Source organism: Carcharhinus amblyrhynchos, chromosome 18, assembly GCF_965287045.1.
Source record: "Carcharhinus amblyrhynchos chromosome 18, sCarAmb.v2.hapA, whole genome shotgun sequence".
NCBI lineage: Eukaryota > Metazoa > Chordata > Chondrichthyes > Carcharhiniformes > Carcharhinidae > Carcharhinus > Carcharhinus amblyrhynchos.
This window is the reverse complement of record NC_137341.1, coordinates 50,565,356-50,581,299: the sequence shown is the minus strand read 5'-3', so window position 1 is coordinate 50,581,299 and position 15,944 is coordinate 50,565,356. Positions and strand designations below refer to the sequence as shown.

The following is a 15,944-nucleotide window of genomic DNA, read 5'->3' as shown; positions in this document are numbered from 1 at the left end:
TGAGTGTATAAATCTATGGGATTCCACATATTGCATTTTATTAAATTTGAGATAACTGGGCTACATGATATATAGACACCGGGGTCCCTGTTCTAGAAAATGTAATAATGCTTACACCACACTTGCAGACTTGGCCTAGTTGCTTCAGTGGCTCCTGTGACAAAGTGTGTGTTGGAATACTTATGTCTTTGCAGGTATTTTAGTCTACAAAGCTCACAGAATCATTGAATCATGTCAGGAAGCATTTATCCTTCGGCTGTATCGACAGAAGAACAAGCAGGGTTTTATCAAGGCTTTCACAGACAATGCAGTGGCCTTTAATCTCGGATTCTGCCGAGTGGAACGGGTGATGCGCAATTTGTTTGTTCGAAAGCTGTATCTCTGGCCCAGGTAAGCGGCATCAGCAGAATCGGCTTAACCTGCCTGCAATGCCGATTGCACTGCTCTTCATCTGTCAAAATCCTCTTAAAAATCGCTAATCTGGCAATTCAAAGCCTTTGTTTGGCTCCACAGAACATGTGTTCGATGCACAGAACGCTGCATCTCCAGCGATTCCAGCACTCACTCAACAAAGTGGCAAAAACAAGTTTCAATCTGATTTTTATTTCACTGATTGGGTGCAGCCGTTTCCTATTTTCGGAGATTAACCGACAACGCCCACCATTTCATACAACTGTCAATGTTCTACTAGGAATTCTTGTACCATAATTGCAGAAAAATGTCCCAGTGTGAAACCAATGTATCCAAAGCAAATAATTCTGTTAACGTCACAGCTCCACCCCAAGGCTGTATTCTATTTGTTGGAGACACGTGGTGGTTCCACTTAGAATCTGCACAGCAGGAGGCGATAGCCTAGTGGTATTATCGCTAGACTAAAGTCAGCTTATGTTCCAGGGGTTCCAGGTTCGAATCCCACCACAGCAGATGGTGGAATTTGAATTCAATAAAAAAAATCTGGAATTAAGAATCTATTGATGACCATGAAAGCATTGTCAATTGTCAGGAAAACCCATCTGGTTCACTAACGTTCTTCAGGGAAGGAAATTTGCCTTCCTTACCTGGTCTGGCCTACATGTGGCTCCAGAGACACATCAATTCTCAACTGCCCTCTGAAATAGCCCAGCAAACCACTCAGTTTAAGGGGCCAGGCAGCAACACCCATGTCCCAAAAATGAATATATTTAAATAAAGAAGCTCAAAGCCCTGCCAGTGTGTATATCAGATCCACTTTATACTGGATAAGTAGCATTGGCTACCATTTCGGACACTAGATAATATAGCAGGTATAATAGAGAGATAATACATAGGGATAATAGATACATAGAGATAATACATAGATAGGGTTGTTAAGAAGGCATACGGTGTCTTGGCGTTTATTGGTAGGGGGATTGAATTTAGGAGTCGCAGCGTCATGTTGCAACTGTACACAACTCTGGTGCGGCCGCACTTGGAGTACTGTGTGCAGTTCTGGTCCCCACATTACAGGAAGGATGTGGAGGCTTTGGAGAGGGTGCAGAGGAGGTTTACCAGGATGTTGCCTGGTATGGAGGGGAGGTCCTATGAGGAGAGGCTGAGGGATTTGGGGTTGTTTTCGCTGGAAAGAAGGCGGCTAAGAGGGGATCTTATTGAAACATATAAGATGATTAGAGGTTTAGATAGGGTGGACGGTGATAGCCTTTTTCCTCAGATGGAGAAAGCTAGCACGAGGGGGCATGGCTTTAAATTAAGGGGGGGTAGTTATAGGACGGATGTCAGGGGTAGGTTCTTTACCCAGAGGGTGGTGAGTGATTGGAATGCCCTGCCTGCTGCGGTTGTAAATGCGCCTAGTTTGGGGGCGTTTAAGAGATCCGTGGATAGGTTTATGGACGAAAAGGGATTGGTTTAGGTTAGTGGGTCATTGTTTTTTAACTGGTCGGCGCAACATCGTGGGCCGAAGGGCCTGTTCTGTGCTGTAATGTTCTATGTTCTAATACATAGGTTTTTATTCCATTACAAAATTGCAGTTTTGCAGTTATTGCAGTTACAAAAGAAAATTAAATTTTATAATTACTCTCTCACACGAGATGGGCATCGCTGGCTGGCCAGCACTTATTGCCCATCCCTAATTGCCCTTGAGCAGGTGGTGGTGAACTGCTGCAGTCACTGTGGTGCAGGTACACCCAGAGTGCTGTTAGCTAAGGAGTTCCAGGGCTTTGACCCAGAGGCAGTGAAGGAACGGTGGGTGAGATGTTTCCAAGTCAACTTTTGAAACCTGTACAGCTGAAAAAATGAAGGTAAATTGCTGCCTGCAGCTTTGTCATAGAATCATAGAATCCCTACAGTGCAGAAAGAGGCCATTTGGCTCATCGAGCCTGCACCAATAACAATCCCATCCAGCCCCTATCCCCACAATCCCACCTATTTATCCCGGTGAATTGAAGGTAGATTGAAGGGCACAACTTCAGAGTGAAGGGGCGCTCCTTTAAAACAGAGATGAGGAGGAATTTCTTCTGCCAGAGAGTGGTGAATCTGTGGAACTCTTTGCCGCGGAAGGCTATGGAGGCCAGGTCATTGAGTGCCTTTAAGACAAAGATAGATGGGTTCTTGATTAGTAAGGGGATCAGGGGTTACAGGGAGAAAGCAGGAGAATGGAGATGAGAAACACATCAGCCATGATTGAATGGCGGAGCAGACGCAATGGGCCGAATGGCCTAATGCTGCTCCTATATTTTATGGTCTGTGTATGAATTATGATGTGTGGAGTCTTCAGTCTGCCCTTGAAACTGTTACTTTACTTTTAGAAATATGCTGTTCCATTATTTATTCCATTCTAGCAGACACGTTCTGTTCAATTTATTTTAAATGGTTACTAAAATTTTCCAATAAAAATACTGGCTTGGGAATTTCTCCAGGAGAAAACCAGCTCATTGAAAGGAGTTTAATTATCATTGGGCATAAAATGAAAATTATTCATAAACTTGGAACACTATACGGTAGTATTGAATAATTTTGTCCACATACGGCAGTGGATATATTTAATGGATCTACTCCCAAACGACAGATTGTTTATTGGCATCTGTGTCCTGCATGTCTCTTGCTGTCTTTCACTAGAGTATTACCTGTCCTCTTAGATTCCACATGGCAGTGGGCTCCTGCCTGGACAGACACAAACCTGAAGTGATAGAGTTGCACGTATCTCTGACACCCGCCATGCTGGCTATCCAGACCTCTATAATGGATATAATGAATGCCTGCTTGAAAGAACTTAAACGCTTCAACCCATCTTTGGATGTTGAGGAACTATCTCTTGAGAACGCTGTTGGGATGTCATTTGAAAAGGTTTGCGATTTTGAGTGTTTTTAATGAAGCCTTTTGGTCTCAGCATCCTGTTCTTGGTCTAAAAACATTTGCCAGGACCCAGCCTGTGTTATCTAGGTGGAGTTCTTTAGGGTAATGTTATCCCCATTTTCCATTATTCCCTGTTGTTCTTGTTGGGCAGCATGGTAGCACGGTGGTTAGCACTGCTGCCTCTCACTGCCAGGGACCCAGATTCGATTCCCGGCTTGGGTCAGTGTTGGTACGGAGTTTGCATGTTCTCCCGTGGGTTTCCTCTGAGTGCTCTGGTTTCCTCCCACAGTGCTGGTTAGGGTTCACTGGCCATGCTAAACTCTCCCTCAATGTACACGATTAGGTGCCGGAGTGTGGCAACTAGGGGATTTTCACAGTAACTTCATTGCAGTGTTAATGTAAGCTTACTTGTGACACTAACAAATAAACATTAAACTTAATTCTTTGCTTTCTCTGGACAGCACGTCTGAGCAATGGAATTTGTCATGTGGTGAAGCACCCTCCATTATTTCACCACTTGTAGAGTCTGTTGCTGAGCCAGCGTAATTGGTGAATGCTTTTGGAATGACGAGATTCCTATTTCTGCAAAATACAACCAGATTTTTTAAACAGGGAAAGTGATCTGCTAAAATTAACCCCTGGGCTTACAGAAAATGTTAAATAAAATGTAACTACCAAAATCCTGCTTTATTCTCTGCAGCTTGAAGCAACCTCCAGTGGTTGAAGTTATCAAGGTAGGACCTTGTTGTACCTCATTCATCACCTACCTCTTTAACACTTGAATCCTGCATCTGACCCTCAGCGGATGTGGTGGTAATTTGTGGGTACCATGAAAAGCAGGTTCCAATTCAGAATGTACAACTTCTTCTATTTAGACAAAATATATGAGGACAGATTTTTAAAATCTGCGCATCCTTGGAATTCATGGAATGTTCCCATCAGTAAAACTAATTAGCAGATAATCTTTGCAAGGTATTTTGGCCAAAGTGCTGAAATTCTCACAATGCACTTCCATTTTGTGAAGCTATGTACAGAACTTGCAAAGTCTGCAGCCTTGATACTTTCACTTTAACCAGTCTATCCATTAGCGAATAACACATCTCTTATGATCCAGATGATATCTGAAGGATTCAGGCTCGATGAACTTAGAGCCAGACTTAATTTCCAAAGAGAACTGAGGGACTGCCGTGAGCTCTGTCTCACGGAGACATGGCTCACTGCTGCCTCACCGGAGAGTGCCCTACAGCCAGAGAGCTTCTCAATCCACTGAATGGACCACACAGTGGCCTCAGGCAAGACTAGGAGAAGTGGAGTCTGCCTCTTAATCATCACCTCGTGGTGCCTAGACGTAGCAACACTGGCAAGTTTCTGTTCCCCAGACTTAGAATACCTGATGCTAAAATGTCACCCCTACTTTGCGCGGGAGTTCGCCTCCACTATCCTGATGGCAGCTTACATCCCAACCCACGCGGACGTGAAGATCGTGCTGGATTAAATATATACCATGACGAATAGCCTTGAGATGAAACATCCCGAGGCCTTGTTCATCATGGCCGGAAACTTCAATCAGGCCAAGCTCAAGAGCTTACTAATAAGTTATCACCAATGTGTCTCCTGTTCCACCATAGGGCCAAACATCCTAGACCACTGCTACACAAATATTAAACGTGTGAACCACTCTATTGTCCACCCACACTTTGGTAAATCAGGCCACAAGGTTGTGTTCCTGCTCCCAGCTTACAAGCAAAAACTGAAACAGGAGAATCCATCAAAGAGAGTCATGCAATGTTGGTCTGTGAGAATCTGTTGAATTGGTGCAGCAACAATAATCTCTCCCTCAATGAAACAAAACGAATGAGATTGTCATCGACTTCAAGAAGGGTAAAGGAGAACATGCCCCTGTCTACATCAGCGGGGACGAAGTAGAAAGGGTCGCGGAAGTTTTAAGGTGTCCAGGTCACCAACAACCTGTCCTGGTCCCTCCCATGCTGACACTATAGTTAAGAAAGCCCACCAATGCCTCTACTTTCGCAGAAGATTAAGGAAATTTGGTATGTCAGCTATGACTCTCACATTTTACAGATGAACCATAGAAAGCATTCTTTCTGATTGTGTCACAGCTTGGTATGATTCCTGCTGTGCCCAAGACAGCAAGGAACTACAAAAGGTCATGAATGTAGCCCAGCCCATCTTGCAAACCAGTCTCCCTTCCACTGACGCTGTCTACACTTCGTGCTGCTTTGGCAAAGCAGCCAGCATAATTAAGGAAGCCTTGCACCCCGGACATTCTCTCTTCCACCTTCTTCATTAGGAAAAAGATATTAAAATCTTCCCTGCTGCCATCAGACTTCTGACAGAATCTACCTTGCATTAAGTTGATCTTTTCCTACACTCTAGCTATATTCTACATTCTCTCATTTTCTTCTCTATGAATGGTATGCTTTGTTGTATCGCGCACAAGGAACAATACTTTTCACTGTGTACTAATGCATGTAACAATAATAAATCAAATATTTCTACTGCTCAATCCTTAGTCTATGATAGTGTGACCTTTCGATTTGTTTTGATTTATTATTGTCACATGTATTAACATACAGTGAAAGGTATTGTTTCTTGCATGCTATACAGACAAAGCATACCGTTCATAAAGAAAGAAACGAGAGAGTGCAGGATGTAGTGTTGCAGTCATGGCTAGGGTGTAGAGAAAGATCAACTTAATGCAAGGTAGGTCCATTCAGAAGTCTGACAACAGCAGAGAAGAAGCTGTTCTTGAGAGACCTCAGACTTTTGTATCTTTTTCCCAAAGGAAGAAGGTGGAAGAGAGAACGTCCAGGGTGTGTGGGGTTGTTGATTAGACTGGCTGCTTTGCCGAGACAGCCGGAAGTGTAGACAGAGTCAGTGGATGGGAGGCTGGTTTGCATGATGGACTGGGTACATTCATGACCTTTTATAGTTTCTTGCGGTCTTGGGCAGAGCAGGAGTCATACCAAGCTGTGATACAACCAGAAAGAATGCTTTCTATGGTTCATCTGTAAACGTTGGTGAGAGTCGTAGCTGACATGCCAAATTTCCTTATCTTCTGAGAAAGTAGAGGCATTGATGGGCTTTCGTAACTATAGTGTTGGTGGGGGGAGGGGCACCAGGACAGATTGTTAGTGATCTGGACACCTAAAAACTTGAAGCTCTCAACCCTTTCTACTTTGTCCCCATTGATGTAGACTGGGGCATGTTCTCCTTTACACTTCCTGAAGTCAATGACAACATCCTTCATTTTGTTGACATTGAGGGAGAGATTATTGTTGCCGCACCAGTTCACCACATTCTCTATCTCATTCCTGTACTCTGTCTGTCATTGTTTGAGATCTGACTCACTATGGTGGTGTCATCAGCAAACTTAAAAATCGGATTGGAGGGGAATTTGGCCGCACAGTAATAGGTGTATAAAGAGTAGGGGACTGAGAACACAGCTTTGTGAGGCACCAGTGTTGAGGATGATCGTGGAGGTGGTGTTGTTGCCTATCCTTACTGATTGTGGTCTGTGAGTTAGGAAGTTCTGGATCTAGTCGCAGAGGGAGGTGCCAAGGCCCAGGCCATGGAGTTTGGAGATGAATTTTATAGGAATAATGAGGGCTGAGCTGTAGGCAATAAATAGAAGTCTGACATAGGTGTCCTTGTTATCTCAATGTTCCAGGGTTGAGAGCAGGGCCAGGTAAATGACATCTGCTGTGGACCTGTTGCAGCAGTAAGCAAACTGTAGTGAACCCAGGTACTCCGGAATTTATTCATGCTAATCTTTCAAAGCACTTCATAATAACCTTGTGGTTATAACAAATAAACCTCTTGCTATGTGAACCAGATTCCATAATTTTACGCTTACCTCCACATGCAGTTTTCAAATTTTCTTGAAGGCAGACTGATCAACACTATAGTGAGATAAGGCCAAATATGATTTAACAAGCTGGTTTAATTTCCAGTTGTTAAGGAAGTGTACAGAATAAAATTGACAGTCAGCCAGTGTTGCTGCTGTTAAGAGCCAGGCCAGAAACTCCAAGGTGTTTTATGAAGTTAGCCTAGACCTAAAGTTTTACATTTGAATTTGGCATGGCTGAGCTAAGGTGTTTCACTCCAGATATGATTCAAGTGACCCACTAGGGAGCTTTTATCAAACAAAGTTTATTTAAGAACACAGTTAGAATATAACAAAAAGAATTAGTATAACTTTTACCAATTACAAGACGTAAACATAACACAATGTAAACCTTAACAGCTAGCTAACTATGTTGTGCCAATGTAAAGGAACTCCATAGACGTAGACCCTTCTTCAGACTAATTTAGCACTAAAGCAAGTATGCTGATGTGATGCTGAATCTTCAGCTTTTACTAGCTACGTGAACTGGTCCTTTGAATGTCGGAGCAAATCTCCGAGGCTTCTCAGAAATTCTCTGGAGGGAGGCACAGAGAGACACTGACTTCTTTCACCAGCGTCTGGCAGCTATCATTGTTGTAAAATGGGAAATGGGACATCCACTCTGCACACAGCTAGTTCCACAAACAGCAATGTAATAATGATCATCTAACCTGTTCTTTGTGATGTTGATTGAGGGATAAATATTGGCCAGGACACGGAGCATAACTCCCGTGCTCATCTTCACAATAATGTCATGGGAAGTTTTACGCTCATCAACAACCCATCCAAAAGACAGCGCCTCTGACAGTGCAGCTTACCCTCATTGTTGCACTGGAGTGAAGCCTTGATTTTTGTGCTCAAGGGAGACTTGACCCCAGAACTGAGTGATTCAGAGGAATGACCATCTGAGCCACAGCTGATACAAGGAGTAACATTGAATTGTAGTGTCAATTACAAGAGGGCACAGGTTCAAGGTGAGAGGGGGAAAGTTGAAGGGAGACGTGAGAGGGAAATCTTCCATGCAGAGAGTGGTGGGTACCTGGAACGTGCTGCCAGAAGTGGTGGAAGCGAGTGCATTAACAACATGTAAGAGGCATCTGGATGGGTACATGAATAGGGAGGGAATAGAGAGATACGGACCAAGAAATCCATACAGTTATATGTAATCCATTCGGCCCATCGAGTCTGCGCCAACCACAATCCCACCCAGGCCCTACTCTCATAATCCCATGCATTTACCCTAGCTAGTCCCCCTGATACTAAGCGGTAATTCAGCATGGCCAAACCACCTAATCAGCATGCCTTTCGGACTGTGGGAGGAAACTGGAGCACCCAGAGGAAACCACACAGACACGAGGAGAACATGCAAACTCCACACAGACAGTGACCCAAGCCAGGAATTGAACTCGAGCTCTGTGCGGCAGCAGTGCAAACGCTGTACCGCCGTGCCGTAACGGCATCACAATCGGCACAGGCCTAGAGGGCTGAAGGACCTGTTCCCGTGCTGTACTTCTTGTTCTTTGAATTTAAAAATAATCTTTTAATATAAATCATACCGAGATTATTCCATTGCAAAATATTGAGAAATCCAAATCGATGCTTCAGGAATATATGATCCATGTTGTACTTAAGGCTATAGTACATCAGGGTACTCATATCCAGTGAGAAACGCTATACTTTATGATCTGACCATCTTATTTGCTTGAAAGTCTATAATGTGCCTCAGTATTCACTTGAAAATATTGAATATTGTATAAAAATGTATCAGGAGTGTGGTGTAGAATAAGCCATCAATCCACAGCAAAGCTATCCATACAGGAATTTTCTTTTGGCTATAGCTTATCAGATGATGGGTCCACTACAACTTTTTATTTTAAATGGAAGAAGACAATTGTTTGGACATACCCCTCGGGGGCAATTTAGCATGGCCAATCAATCTAACCCACACATCTTTGGACTGTGGGAGGAAACCGGAACACCCGGAGGAAACCTACGCAGACACGGGGAGAACATTCAGACTCCACACAAGCAGTGACCCGAGGCCAGAATTGAACCCGGGTCTCTGGAGCTGTGAGGCAGCAGTGCTAACCACTGTGCCACCATGCCGTCCATTTCTTTGATTACTTCTATTTTCTTATTTTACAGGCAATGTGTTATTATTTAGACCCAGTGTGGCACCAACTCGGGGCAAAAACCAGGTCTCTGGTGCAGGATTTGAAGATTCTTCGCACCTTGTTACAGTACCTGACCCAGTATGACTGTGTCACTTTCCTCAACCTACTCGAGTCTCTTCGAGCCACGGAGAAAGCGTTTGGACAGAATTCAGGTAATTGTAAAATTAAGACTGAAAACTCTGCTCAGTATCGAGAAAATATATCACCAGCAACCACGTAATTGACTGTGTACACACACTTTAACAAATAGTTAGCGCTCTGGCCATTTCTTTGTGCTTCTGGTTTTGGGAAAATGTCCAGCTTATGAAGCTTCCACATGGTGAATCCTGCCTTGTACAGCTTCAGCAACAAAAACAGAAAATGCTGGAAAAACTCAGCAGGTCTGGCAGCACCTGTGGAGAGAGAAAATAGAGTTAACATTTCAAGCCCACATGACTCTTTGGAGTTGAAGAGAGGGAGAAATGTGTTGGATTTTGTATTTGTAAGAGGGGCTGGAGCCACTGGACTAGGATAGAAGGATGTAAAGACACCAGCGTTGGACTGGGGTAGAAGGTCCATGATTAGTGATAGCTAGGAGAGATTGTAACAAAGATGTGCAGGTGACACAACAGAGGAAGTGTTAACAGCAGGAGAAGGTGCTGGTAGTTTCATAAAGATATCAAAATGTCAAAGTTAATAAGGTTTATGTATGAGTTGCATGTGAGCTTACATTCACACAGCGATTGAAGGTACTGTGAAAATCCCCTAGTGCTCCAACGCCCGTTCGGATACACTGAGAGAGAATTTTTAGCATGGCCAATTCACCTAACCTGCGCGTCTTTGGAGTGTGGGAGGAAACTGGAGCACCCAGAGGAAACTCATGCAGACACAGCAGAATGTGCAAACTCCAACAGACAGTGACCCAAGTCAGGAATCGGACCCGGGTCCCTGGCACTGTGAGGCAGCAGTGCTAACCACTGTGCCACCATGCTGCCCCTGTGTTAATGGGAGATTAATGGTCAGCCTATGGCAGGAGCTTACGCATAGATCTTTTAATGTGGGGAGGCTGCTTCACTGCAGTTATCACATGGTTTTACAGGTTGATATTCCATCTGCATTCTCTTGTCATCACGTACTGAAGTGGGACATTCCCACTGCACTACAAGACCTAGCTTTGGTACTTTATCTAACTTATCCATGATAGGAAGCTGCAGGCCAATAAAAACAACTATTACAACGCACATGTGGGAGAATTGTGCACTTGGGTCATTTTCCCAGACTTGGCTCAAAATCTATAAGCAGCTATAGTTTCACAGTTGACTCCTGTCTCCACACTTTCTTGTCGTAGTGAGGCCTGCAATCAATTGGGATTCTAGTTCGCTCTGAAATATAATCACTCGACCATCATGCCAACAGTGGAATCTAACAGCAATCTGAAATTGTGATAGATTATGGAGATGTTACATATTTAACTGGTTGCATGATTGCTTTAAGAGTGATCACGTGATTTAGAGTCATAGAGGTTTACACCATGGAAACAGGCCCTTCAGACCAAATTGTCCAAGCCGCCTTTTTTCAACCGCTAAGCGAGCCCCAATTGCCTGCGTTTAGCACATATCTCTCTATACCCATCTTATCCATGTAACTGTCTAAATGCTTTTTAACAGACAAAGTTGTACCCTCCTGCACTGCTGCCTCTTTGGTAATGATGTCATTAGGCTGCAGTTTTTGTTTCTGTTTGTACTCTGAGCTCTCTCAATTAACCTGTTGTGTGTTAGTTTGAATCTACGTGTGCAAACCACATCTTTTCTTTTTATTTAAAACTCTCAATCCCCAACATAGTTGGGACATTACAGGAGATCGTAAGCAAAACAATCAACTGAAATGGGACGATTGATTAATCAAGCCAAACCTGCCCTGTTCACATTTGCAGTTGGGTATTGGGGTTTCAGTTAGACCTGTCAGTGTGCCAGTCGGCTGAGGAAATCAGTATTATTTTTTGATCACACCACGATGAAGTAATTTGAGGCATTTTCTACTTTAGAGGATTTCCCAAACCCAAGTTGCTGTTTTACTCCATTGTTTGAATGGAGGTATTCCAACATTGTTTCTGTAGATGAGTCTTTGCCACATACAGTGCTTTCACCTGTTCTACTATCCAGTATTTTCTGGATCAGATGAGATACCCTTTTTGCTTCTTTACCTTCCCAGTATTATGACGTTCCCATGTTCAATTTTCCATGACTTTTGACAAGACTTTCAGGTTTTAACTGGCAAATAAATTTCAATCAGGAATGGTGATGTAGTGATTTGGTTACTGGCCTAGGCAGCACAGTGGTTAGCACTGCTGCCTCACAACGCCCAGGACCCTGATTCGATTCCCAGCTTGGGTCACTGTCTGTGTGGAGTCTGCATGTTCTCCTCGTGCCTGCAGGTGACCTGACGAAGGGGCTAACCCGAAAGCTTGCGAGTATATTATCAAATAAATAGGTTGGACTAAAACCTGGTGTTGTCAGACTTTTTACTGTGTTTACGCCAGTCCAACGCCGGCATACCCACATCATGAAACTATTGTCAGTTGTTGTAGAAACCCATTGGTTCACTAGTCTTACCTGATCTGGCTTTCACATAACTCTTAAATGCCTTGTGAAATAGTCTAGCCCCTCAATTCAAGGACCATGAATGCAGGCCCACCTGGTGATGCCCACCGCGAATGAATTGAAGGAATATTAATATTCCAGAATGCGTCGGTCTGAAGATCTGAAATTCAGTTTGAAGAAAAATCTGGAAATAACAACTCGGCATTAGTAAAAATGATCAGTTTGCTCTAGTCATCGAAACACAACTGGTTCCCGAATGTTAATTGGACAAGTCAGCTTGTGGAGGGTGACTGAGGAAAAATCGGATCAAGAATAAGTCACCATTCTCCCCTCCCTCTCTCTATCCCAGTTGCTGCAGCTCTGATGGGAATTAGCAGAAATGATAATAGATATTACCATGCTGCTGGCAGACTGATCTACTCCCTTTTTAAGTTATATTTCAGAGTCTTGTCAAGTATCTTGAGGCAGTTTTGTTGACATCAGCATTTTAAAATGTATTTATTGCAAACACGGAGTACTGTGAAAAAGAGATCTAAAAGCTGAGCTTGGCCAAGTAAAACCTTCCCTCAAGAAATTCATGCCTTAATCTGGATTAGCCTTGCTGTAGCTGTGATGGGAAATGCCCTGGATCACATATTGCAACCATTAATGTATTACTTCAGTGCTTCGCTGTAATGTTTCTTGTAACTGGTAAAGTCGCCATAGTCTCAGAGGACCATAGGCCGCTCTCCCCTTTGAGGGGGCGAGCTGACCGGTGGTGATTCAACCTGAGGGTCACCACACCTCAGGCCAGAGACAAAGCTGAGAAGGCAGGTCCTTCGTGAATAACCTCAGCCAATACAGGAATTGAACCCATGCTGTTGGCATCGCTCTGCATCTTCACACCAACTGTCCAGCAACTGAACGAGATCACCGACCCACAATCTGCAGCCACCCACCAAGCTACAGGTCGCACTCTGGCTGCGAATGCAGAGCTCCTCAGCTGCAACTCAAAAGGAGCCAGTGGGCTAAAAGTTAAAAACATAGAAAATATATTTCAGCCCGTAGCACCATTCAGTATGATCATGGTTGATTATGCAGTTTCAGTATCCCGCTTTCTCTCCACACCCCTTAATCCCTTTAGCCACAAAGGCCACATCCAGCTCCCTCTTGAACATATTCAGCAAACTGGCCCCAACAGCTTTCTGTAATAGAGAATTCCACAGATTCACAACTCTCTGAATGAAGTTCTTCTTCATCTCAGTCCTGAATGTCTTACCCATTATTCTTAGACTATGACCCCTAGTTCTGGCCTTCCCCAACATCGGGAATATTCTTCCAGTCCCATCATGCCATCCAGTTTTCCATCCAGCATCTAGCTTGTCCAGTCCCGTCAGGATTTTGTATGTTTCCATGACAGCTGTGCTGACTTGGTTACTTGATGGAGCTGCAGATCGTTATACAGAAGCTGGCGTTCTTCATTCAGCACCTCCTTAATGTTGTTTCTTTGACTAATAGCTGAAACATTGATGCCAAAAAGCATAATTAGCCAATATTGTTTTGTGCTGACAGGATGGTTGTTTCTGGATGCCAGCAATACAATGTTTGTGAATGCTCGAGCCAGGGTGTACAAGCGTCCAGAGGCAAAGCTTAAAACCTCAGCAGATGTGGTAAAGACTGAAGCAACAGAAACGGACAAGACAGGTGCGTATGTAATTGTTGTTCCTGCTGCCTCACAGGCTACAAGTGAGTCAGGGCTCCTCGAGCTCCTCTGTGTGCAAATAGTCTGTGTTGCTCTTTGTGTTTAGAGGGGAAACAAAAGTTTTGATTGGCAGAGAATGAGAAATCCATGTTTGTGGTGGTTTCTTCAGATTGTGGACACCCTTCACTGTGCTGTGGTCAGGAGAATGGTTGTAGGGAGCCAACACTTGTAAATGGCAGTCAAGCCACCCACCATCCTGCCCATGAGGGCATAGGAATGCAGACAATCTGGTAAAGGTTAGTGATTGACTAACTACCCACCAGTGACTATCTCTACCCCCACCCCCCCACCCCAATCCCAAGGGGGGGAGAGGGAGAAATAAAACAAAGGCTCTTTGGGGTTAATTAAGGTGGATTCAGATGATGCAACCAGCAATGAAAGATTGGCAGTCGTGATATCTGAACTCGGCTGATATGCAGTGCCTTCAATGATTGGCCAGTCTGCCTGGCTCCCTTTGAGGATCTGGAAGGAGGTGCTTGTTCCTGGGGCTTGGAATTCTTTCTCGTCTGCCTCAGCAGCCCCTAGCCATTAGGTACACCTGACTGGGCATTCATTAGGAAGCAGATCACTGACTACCGCTCTCTATCAATAGAGTACGCACTTCTAACTGGCTGCAAGTCAATAACCTATGTGGCCTGCCAAGTGCACCGATGCCTTCTGGTAGGTATGATGTTTCTCTGTGGAAGAAACACACATTTCATAAGGAATAAGCAAGGGAAGTGGGAGACAGATTAGAAATAAAGCACTACAAGGCCTGCTGGCTCTAAAGGGAGACTTGGTGCAGGGAGGGGATCCATTACAGCTCTTCCTGGAATATTTAGCCCCACTGGGAAAGAGTGGAAACAGGACAAACAGAAGGGAAGAGTGGGTGGAGATCCATTCCCCCACCATTTGCATTGAGTAGGCAGCGAAGGAAGGTACAGAGGTCAGATGGTGAAGTCATGTCATCCAATTTTCCATCACCTTGACTAACTGTGGACGGACAACAGACAAGAATTCAGCTCCATAACATGTAGTCACACTGATTTGGGGCGCTGGAATATTGCTCTGTGCTTGTGTTCCTCATTCATAGTATGAGGAAAAGCATAGTAGAAAACGAATAAATCCTCTTCTGTTTCAAAAAAGTGGTTTAAAAATATCTAACCGGATTTGTTTTTTGCAAGGAGCATTCAAGGACACGAGTTTTGTGGGATGTTAGCCTGGGTCATTCAAGTAGATTTTAAGTAATAATTGGTAATGGATGCTGTCACTTCTTAGCTAGAGCGTGGGGTTACAGGTTGAATTTCCATAACCGCCAGTGTTGCAGGGAGGTGATGTCAAGTGAAGGCTTGATAACTCCATTGAGAGAGAAGGAGAAATTGGAACTACCACAAGGATACTTACAAATTCTAGCAGACAGCTACAGAGCCATGTTGTCGAAACAGAAGTGCATCACCTACCAGTGCTTTGCTTCCCTGAGGAGATTGGGAAGAGGAGGAATTTTATATCTTCCAAAAACAACCAATTCCTTCAAAGAGTTAAAGACCAAAGAGCTGGAAAACTAGTTTTTTATTCATTTGTGGGACATGGGTGTTGCTGGCTGGCCAGTATTTATTGCCCATCCCTAGTTGCCCTTGAGAAGGTGGTGGTGAACTGCCTTCTTGAATCGCTGCAGTCCATGTGCTGTGGGTTGACCCACAATGCCGTTAGGGAGGGAATTCCAGGATTTTGACCCAGCAACTGTGAAGGAACGGCAATATATTTCCAAGTCAGAATGGTGAGTGGCTTGTAGAGGAACTTGCAGGTGGCAATGTTCCCATGTGTCTGCTGCCCTTGTCCTTCTAGACGGAAGTGGTCATGGGTTTGGAAGGTGCTGCCTAAGGATCTTTGGTGAATTGCTGCAGTGCATCTTGTAGATAGTACACAGTTAAAACTGTCGATGACTTCACCCAGGATTGTTTGCATTTTGTTTAGAGGAAAAGAAGGATCTTATCCTGGAGGCAAACCCAAAGTGGGAAGCACTGAGTGAAGTCCTAAGCGAGATCAAGAAGGAGAACGAGTCCAGTGAAGCACTGACAGATTCAGGTAAGCCAGCTGGAAGAATTGAACACCTCATTTTCATTTGCCTTGCTGCAGAATGCATGCGTCGGCAATGATTGTAGGAATCCTGTGAGACTGACGACTCCAGATGGTGCAGACTTCTACATCAAATGTTTTAAGGCTTCTGAAAGGTTTTG

General features: G+C 44.1%; 1 protein-coding gene across 1 annotated transcript in view; it reads left to right on the top strand.

Moving 5' to 3' along the window:
- The window catches only part of ercc4 (excision repair cross-complementation group 4), a 40,812-nt gene that overhangs the window by 10,349 nt on the left and 14,519 nt on the right, over window positions 1–15,944 (top strand). Inside the window, exons 3-7 of the mRNA XM_080207006.1 lie at window positions 195–390; window positions 3,111–3,318; window positions 9,380–9,560; window positions 13,539–13,670; window positions 15,682–15,792. Of these exons, the coding sequence (XP_080063132.1) occupies window positions 195–390; window positions 3,111–3,318; window positions 9,380–9,560; window positions 13,539–13,670; window positions 15,682–15,792 (828 nt within the window). The remainder of the gene's footprint in view (window positions 1–194; window positions 391–3,110; window positions 3,319–9,379; window positions 9,561–13,538; window positions 13,671–15,681; window positions 15,793–15,944) is intronic.